Source organism: Kwoniella pini, chromosome 2, assembly GCF_000512605.2.
Source record: "Kwoniella pini CBS 10737 chromosome 2, complete sequence".
In the NCBI taxonomy this organism is placed as follows: Eukaryota; Fungi; Basidiomycota; class Tremellomycetes; order Tremellales; family Cryptococcaceae; genus Kwoniella; species Kwoniella pini.
In genome coordinates, this window is record NC_091717.1 from 2,308,045 (window position 1) to 2,316,603 (window position 8,559).

Below are 8,559 nucleotides of genomic sequence, written 5' to 3' on the forward strand. Positions count from 1 at the left end.
CTATAGGTTTATACCTATTTCACAACCCAACCCAGCTATAAGTCGACATCCCAGTCATCGTCTCCTTCGTTCGTTCTGGCTGGCTGCCTCCGCGGAGAAGCGGGTCTCGAAGTTTCCCTCAGAATCGGCGCAACAGGTGTAGGTACCCTAGAAGGTCGATTCGAGGAGGATCCATTCGTGCTGCCCCAAGCTGCCGCTCCAGATGGCGTAGCCCCTGATTGTCCAGCAACTACACTAGCAGCGGTACTTCCACCTGATCTGCCCCATCCTCCGCCTAGGTTAGTCATCAGTCTAGTCTGAGGGGCGACAGTGGTAGCTGGATTAACGGAAGAGCTAAGTGAGGGATTTGGAGATCGGGTGTCTACCCTTCGGCGAATTTGGACAGATCGATTGGGCTCTTGATCTACCAGCTCCTTAGTGAGTCGATAATGATCCGCCAACGACATTACGAAAACTCTCTTGGCAGGAGGCACTGTAGGAAGTCAAAATCCATGAGCATATGTTCATCAGTGAATCTCTTGACAAGTTCTTGAACACTCACTGTGAGGTAACACCATACTCTGTCTAGTACCTTTGATGAAATCCTCGAAAGTAGTTTCTACCATCTTCACAAACCCGTGATTCTGACTTGCAAAGCTTTTCAACTCATCTTCATATACCTCTAAGCCTCTTTCACTTGGCTTGATCCCTAATGCTTCAGCCAACCTAGCATTCCGTTGTCTAACCGCACACTCCGAGTTGCATTTAAGCTGCTCTACTTCTCTCGATCTAGGATTGGTAGTTGATGCACCGCAGGACGTTCTCGCTTGAAGATGCCCGCAAGCGCATGACTGGGTGACGATAGCTTGACAAGGATCGTTTTCAGAACATTTCGCAGGAGCGTGACAGGTAGAGGTACATGGATGTTTACAAACCCGTTTGGGTTTGCTGCATACTTGAGCACAAGATTCACAATCACCAGGTCGGTGACATAATTTCGTACATTTGTGATAACCGCATCCCAAAAGCTCACCGCATTGTTGACCACATGAGACTCGATCTTGGGAGCATCGAACATGTTTGACAGATAGATCTTTACCGCATGCACAGGGTTTGTCGGTAAGATAAGGACAAGGAGGACATTCGGGGTTCTCGTGACAGGAATGAGGAGATTTCGGATGACCGCAGGCAGGCTCTGGTCGATCGCAAGGATATGGACAATTGATGGTGGTACCACTGGAGGCGAGTTTAGCTTTATTGTGGTTAGTTGTGTCAGATGACTCACCAAGCAACAGGAGGGTAAACAACAGTATTGCCACAATGACAAATCAGCTTGAAGAAAGGATCAGCTTGAGTTCTTTAATTGCAGATATGATAGCTTACCTCGTCATAAGAAGCTTGCAGACATCTTCCACACTGGCCTTTATGATCCGGCTTGGGGCAAGTATGTATTCCACAACCAAGCATTCTTCCACAAGTAAGATGGCATTTATGTAGATCGTCTTCGATGTTTTGCTGGAAATCTTCGTTTCGCTGCTTCTTACTTCTGAATGCTTGTTCCCATAACGGGCAACACAGTCTTCCACACTCGTGACGACCGCAACTGTGATGAGACGAATGAGCAAACAGGGATCCGAAAAAATACTATTTCTAGCACTCACCTTCGAAGGGTCCTGCAAATCCTTTCACATGTTACTTCGTCTTCACCCCTTTCCGCCTTTTCCCTCAACTCATCACAGGGTACCAACATTTGACTCTGACCGCATCTACATGTTTTAATGACCTGTTCGTGGCATGGTGGGCAGGGACCATTATGGCATTTCTTCGGACAAACATGACCGCACGGTCGAGTTTTAGGGCAGTGAGCGTCACAGGTAGGGATAGGTGATAAGCAGTCTTTCCTGACGGCGTTGATGGACGACAGAAGGGTCGTTCCACAAGCGCAATGGGTGATGACATCTGGAGATAGAGGACAGTGAAGTGGGTGTATAGGATGAGGGTGACAAGTCTGTAATGACATTGGTCAGAAAAGCTAGATTGAGCTACAGATACAAAAACTCACCTCTTTGCAAGGATGCACACCACAGTCGAATAATCTCTCACAGTCTCTTGCACAATCGTACTTGCCCCACCAAACTTCTTCCTCTCCGTTGTCATCGAGGCTCTTGCACACTTTGTCGTTTTCTCTGCCCCATCCACATTCAACATCTTTTTCATCTTGTCCGCAATAACATCTAGCTACTTCTCTTTCATCACAAGGCTTACAAGGACCAAAGTGGCATAGTTGTCGGCATTCATGATCCTTGTTACCGCAACCCAGCTGTCGTGAACAGGTTTCATCGCAGACGGGGGAAAGAGAAGCGTTGTTTGTTGTAGCGGCAGAGCACTTGACGGTCAACGAGGTATGATGGGAAGGGCAAGGTACTACGAGAGCGACTTGGCATGGAGGACATGGACCGGGATGACAGGGTCTAAGCAGCGAATGAGCCATTTGTCAACACGTACTGAAAGACAACTCACAGTGGACAAGGGTGATCACACTTTGGCCTTTTTCGAGCACAAGCATCGTTACACGAATGAGGTGCCGAAGTGGAAGTGGGAGGATGAGATAAGCGACCACAGAAGCATCTATCTTACACTTTTGACTATAGCCCCTCGATAAAATGCTGATACTGTGCTCACCTGTACCCCGCCGGTCTATCTCCTCGCCTCTTCTGACAACCGGGACACCTCCAAGCAATATCTTCCCCGTCCCTACCAGCGTTTCTAGCTTTCTTCTCTTCGTCTTCTAGATTCAAGTTTGCCCAATCTTTGATGCATTCCAGATGGAAGGGCGTAAAGCACGCGGAATAGTAATTAGATGCGATCGTTGAGCCAGTGATAGGATTAGGCTGAAGGGTTAAAGAAGAAGATGGCTCGGGTGCATGATCTGGAGGAAGACATGACCATGTCTGTTGGCTAGGAGTGATGAAGTTGAAACACTAGGAAGGCTTAGCTTGAGCAGATTTTGGAGTGGAATCTGAGAAACGTTTACTCACGATTGGACATTCTAGGAATGGTCTTTGCCTAAGACCTCTTGTCAATCTAGATACCAGATCGTCCGGCTCATCCTTCTTCTTCTTCTCCGTTTGTCTCTTCGCTTGTGTGACTAAAGCGGAATCAGGGTTCTCTGCTGAGCTTCTAGATGTGGTTTTCGTCAACTTGTTAGCTTGTTGAAATGCTGCTTTACGACTTGTGACAGCTGGTTGGGTTGGTAGATCAGAGGTAGGTTGATCTTGTGATTTCGGCTTTGAATTACGATTTTTCTTTTTCTTAAATGCATTTGTGGGTTGATCTGGTGCATTAGAGGAGCTATGATTGTTACTGCTGATATCATCTAAATCGGACACAGGCAGAGCCGCGCCAGGGGTGAAGGGTATGGCTTCAGCATCTAATGATCCAGCTTGTTGAAGTTGCGGTTGTTTAGTCGATACCGGTTTGGGCGGGATAGCGTGAGAACCATTGGTGAATTTGTTTAGCCCTCGATTTCGAGGATTTGTCGACGAGGATTGACCATTGAGAGTATTGTTGGAGTTGTTGGGTTGACTAGGTCTAGCTACATTCCTTATTTGGGGTTTAACAGCGTTGTTGTTATGGCGAGAAGAGTGAGCTGGATGATCCCTTGAATTGCTCACGTCGTCTCTATGTGATCCTGCTCTTCTACTAGCATTCCTGTTATTACCATTTGGTGGATGACCGAATCCATTTGTCTGATGCAGTCCATTGTGTCTGCTGTCGGATTGAGCGGCAAGGTAAGCTCCGTCACCTGGTTGGGGTCTAGGTGCATTGGTTTTCGTCTTGGAGCCACGGTACGACTTTGGTTGATCATGCGAGGATGGCAGTGGAACTGGAGGTGTTGATGTAGAAGCTTCTGCCATGTCGATCAAGTGCAGCTTCCGGTTGAGCGGAGGGTTCAGTGGGAAGATGAGTGTTAAGAGGATGTGTGGGTGATTGAGAGTAGGTAGATCGCGATCTATAGCCTGCAATGCCTAGGAGGACAGGTGCTTGTGAAGAGATTCCGGAGGACGAATAAGCCTATGAGAGCCGAAGAAGACTCTTGATGCGAGAAGGGTGAACAGAGAGAAAGAATAAGAGGAGTTTGAAGGTTGTTTTAAACATTTTATAACGATATCGCAAGGTTAATTACGAGTCGGATCCGAAGATTGGTCACTTTTGATTCCCTGGTGGCAAATCGACAATATGACCGATTACGTCAGCAATCGGTCCACCAACGATTAGAAAGGATTACAAATTGACGGGTTGACATTACTACATTTGAATTCTAATAAGATAAAGATGGATTACGATATATTTTGTATTAACCCAGGAACGCCAACATGACGCGTTAAATGTATAAATAAATTCGTGCTTCTTTTTGCCTTCCATTTCAACTCAACCTTGATCTCGATTCCCCTTGCTCCTTATATTGTTGATCCTAGTGTGAAATGTCGAGCCATTTGAGTCCCATCCACCACAATTACTCAGAAAACCCATTATGGAGCTTGACTATCAGGTGACTGACACTGCACCAGGACCACCAGTGGGAGTCGAGAGCAAGCTGATTCCGCCGGTCCACCCCTCACGTCGAATCTCGTCAAAAGATCTTCCGTCCAAGACTTTGTCACCTGTTGATACTAGTCGAACCTCAGCCCAGGAGTATCAAGATGAAATTGAGCGTGAGCTTAAGGCGAAAAGGCTAGTCAAGGGAATAGACAATGATGATCTCAATGCATTACTGCGTATGTTTGACAAGGTATGTATAACCTTTTGCTCGTTTGCTATGTCAATTGAATAACCGATGTCTTTGCAGCATGTGCAGAACGTCCATATCTGCCCACACTTGAAGGAAGACGATATACCTCGAGGTCTGGATCTGCAAGCCTCACCAGATGAAGAGTTCACTATTGATAAAATGCGGAGTAACCTAGAACGTTTCTATTCCACTGTAGTTATTGGACTACTGAGATGCTTGACAGAGATCAGACGGATTCGACAATGGGAAGAAGGCGGTATCAGAACAATAGTGACACTCCTAGTGCGTACAAGTTCTCCTGCTGCGCCTGTATCAAGCTAATATATCCTTACAGGTATACTCGATTGCTTGGCACTTTGAAGTGATCCTCTCAACTTTCGTGCTCTTCCTTGGATCGCTCATACTATCGCCTACTACCCGACAATTCTGCTTCGACCCCCCATCTGCTTATCGGACTCAAGCACGACAGACATCTCAAGGCATGGCTGACTCGGAAGCTCGCGCTAATGGCTGGGCTGACTCCATGATGGGTATGATGACGACGATCACAACTGGCGGAGATGGAGATGGTGGACAGAAAGCGGAGGAGAAATTTACAGAGGAAGTCAATGGGATGATCGTAGAAGATATGCAGAGAAAGGAGCAGTCTGCAGGTCTGGAAGGTAAATCCGACAAGGAAAAGGCGATTGAGCTATATGCGAGACCGACGATGAGGATCATAGGTGGGATAGCGGACAAGTGGGAGCGGATAGCCAAGTAAGCATCTCTACGCTAGGGTACAGAGTCTCTGTTGACGACATATCCTGCAGCTCTCTGAACCCCACACCTCCCTTCGCGCTCGACCCGCATCGCACAAGGGTTTTCATGTACATCATAGCTCCTTTGCTGCGTGAGTTGTTCCTTCTTTTCATTGACTGTACTTCGCTGATAGTTTTCACAGTTGTCACTACCTTTGTCTCCGAGAGATTGGTCTGCAGAATGACTGGCTTGTCTTTCGGCCTGTTCATGTTTGCTAAGCCCGTCATCGACGGATGTCTCGAGGAGCTGGATCGGAGATACCCTCATTGGTTTGAAAGCTTGATTGTCGAACAGTGAGTCCAATCGGTCCATAGTGAGAATCATACTGATCATGAACGATACGAACAGCAATATCCTATCCGAAGTACCGACCAACATGCAATTAGTCTTGAGGCTGTTGAGAGAAGCCGAACACCAGCGGGCACCGCTTCCCCCGCCGCCGTTGGAGAATCATCAGAATCAGCAAGAAGACGATGCAGCAGATAGCGGATCCACCCATTCTTCGGAAAGCAAGAAGTCCAAGGTCAAGAATTTCCTAACCAACACTGAGACCAAGATGAGTAATGGGCTACGTGCAAAATTGAGGCATGGCTGGGACAAGGCGGGTTCGGTGAAAGAGGAAGTGAGTATTATTGGTGGTGCACTCGACGCTGACTAGTGATCTGCAGGGTTTCGCTTGGATGTCCGGTCATAAGACACCGGACTATGAAAGACTGGCACAGGTGAGTTTCTCACGTCGGTCGGGTGTCATGGCCTAATGAATTTGTAGACCGCTTTTGACAAACTCAACATTCCTCACGAAAAGGGGCCAGCGAACGCTATTCTTCGTCGTCTACCCAGTGGGAGCAAAGAGAATGCGCCCGATACTGCCTCGCGTAAGTCCATTTTCTTCAACTGGTATAGCGCGACTGATAAGTCTCGCAGGTTACTACGTCAATCATACCAAACACGGCCCAGGTCATATCATCATACATCCTCCAACGATTCCCTCCGCGCCTTCCGGATCTTTCACACCTGCTAGGATTGTCTTCACCACTATACGGCGGGTGTCAGCAGCGAAGAATGTCAGTATTGATGCTTCGTCGGAGCCGAAGAAAGGAGACCTCACAATATCGGTCAATGATATCGTCTCGATCAAGAAGGAAGGGATGAATTGGCCACGCCGCGCACTCACATCGTGGATTCTAGATACTCAAGGAGCAGGAGGAACGGGAATGGAGATCAAGATAGCCCGTAGAGGCCGTCCCAGCGTTCCGGAAGGCGACGAGGCAGTCAGAATACCCGCTCTCGAGGAGACAATCAAGCTGAAGAGTATAGTACGGAGGGACGAGTTGTTCAGTCGGCTATTGAGCATTGGCGAGCAGAAATGGGAGCTGTTGTAATGTAACTTATAGGACTAAGTATTGTTGTATATGGGCATTGTTGAATCGAGGTCCGATTTGAGCGCAGCCTATATCATGAGTGGCATGTACCGAGTTATTGAGTTCACGCTCAGAGCTGCCATTCCCCTTCATAGGACTCTGACTCTGAAGCGGTCGTTGGAAGTATCATTCATCACGGACCAGCAGTTGAGTGCCCAAATTGTAAGCCTTCAGCAAGAGGAGTCGGCCATTGTAGGGCTTTAGAATCGGAAGGATTCGACTGAACTAGACTTTCCTCGTGTGATGGGTTAAAGGTGACGACGAATCATTCCATAAGTGAACGAATCTAGATGGAGTTTTCGGAGTACGGAGAACGTCTACACATCCATTACCGCCTTGTTGCGGCAATACTCATATCAGGCAAAGTGCAAGTTAGGCTCTATTTATAAATGAATGTCTAGCTGACCGATCACGGGATTTGGTTCCACGACTAGCACGTTGATTTGTTGTACTTTCAATCGTGGACGGTGACAGCTTCAGGCCTAAGATTGATCGATACGGATTGACATATGCCCGTTTATGGGTTAGCAACTCGAAGGCGAATCAAGCATTCAGGGGTATATCCAGCTAGACCAGCAGGCAAGATGGGAATTGCGCGCTTGTGTCGGTAACCACATCCCTACGAACACATCTCTAAGATACTATGAGAAGGTGAAAGACTGCTGGAGTTGTCTACCGTTGAGTAGTGCGGCCAGATATCGATAAACAGCGTATGGAGAGACAGCGTATGGTGAAAGGGTAACTGAAGGAAAGGTTTGTTTGTGTTTTTCTGGCTCATGGCTGCTAGGTATACCGTTTATAAGATTATATACATGCTCAGCATGATTGGGAAGATGACCATGCGCATCTATAAACGGCTACAAGTGACCAGATTGGGGGTTAGGGGATTAGGGGGTTACAAGGGGTTCCCGGGGATGGGGATTTGACGAAAAAATGACCGATTGAGAAAGTGAATTATATGGTTAAATAGAGCCTTTAGATGTCTTTTAGAATCACCGAACGAATTGCCTCTAGCGGTAATTTTGGGCGTGTGGCGGGCGGTCAAAGTCGGTTGGGTCGGGGACGCTAACTTGGGCCAGAGTGCTCCGAGGGAGGATTGTTATATACCATCAGGAAGCGTTTTTGAAGCTCTTTAAAGATATCTAGCTTGATTGGTTGGAGGCGGAAAAGTGCACAAGTTGTGATGAAACGGGCCGTATGGTGGGGTAAAATGCCCCATTTCACGTTTCGGGGGATGAAAACAAAGGAGTGACTGATGCATAAGGCATATAACTGATGACTACATAACTATGGAGAAGGTCCTAGAGGTTGGGAAAGACCTCTTGCATGGAGAACAAGTTCTCATAGTGCTCACTGACCAGGAGAGGGCGATATAACCTTTGGGGTCCGATCCGGTCCTCATCCAGCTGAAGGTCCCGTCAGACATCTTACCCAGGGCGCGATGGCGATGTTGAGGACGGAACAGAGGGCCTTGATGGTCAGGTGATCTCCCCAAGTGCCATGCTTGGCCATGTTGTCCAAGTACCAGTTGAACCTTAGGGGTTAGGGGGGTTAGGGGTTAGGGGGGTT

General features: G+C 47.7%; 2 protein-coding genes across 2 annotated transcripts; one reads left to right on the forward strand and one right to left on the reverse strand.

The window, feature by feature from the left end:
- Window positions 1-35: 35 nt before the first annotated feature.
- On the reverse strand, window positions 36-3,896 carry I206_102198 (uncharacterized protein; the record flags this gene model as incomplete). Its single annotated transcript, XM_019158408.1, has 9 exons — window positions 36-472; window positions 542-1,215; window positions 1,265-1,311; window positions 1,363-1,582; window positions 1,641-1,987; window positions 2,042-2,450; window positions 2,500-2,607; window positions 2,662-2,960; window positions 3,018-3,896. 9 exons carry the CDS (start codon window positions 3,894-3,896, stop codon window positions 36-38), a joined length of 3,420 nt encoding a protein of 1,139 aa, XP_019008154.1.
- A 617-nt stretch (window positions 3,897-4,513) lies between these two features.
- On the forward strand, window positions 4,514-6,951 carry I206_102199 (uncharacterized protein; the record flags this gene model as incomplete). The annotated part of the gene is made up of 9 exons (XM_019158407.1): window positions 4,514-4,771; window positions 4,829-5,053; window positions 5,106-5,527; window positions 5,581-5,660; window positions 5,712-5,862; window positions 5,918-6,191; window positions 6,238-6,291; window positions 6,339-6,444; window positions 6,494-6,951. 9 exons carry the CDS (start codon window positions 4,514-4,516, stop codon window positions 6,949-6,951), a joined length of 2,028 nt encoding a protein of 675 aa, XP_019008153.1.
- Between the last annotated feature and the right edge of the window lie 1,608 nt (window positions 6,952-8,559).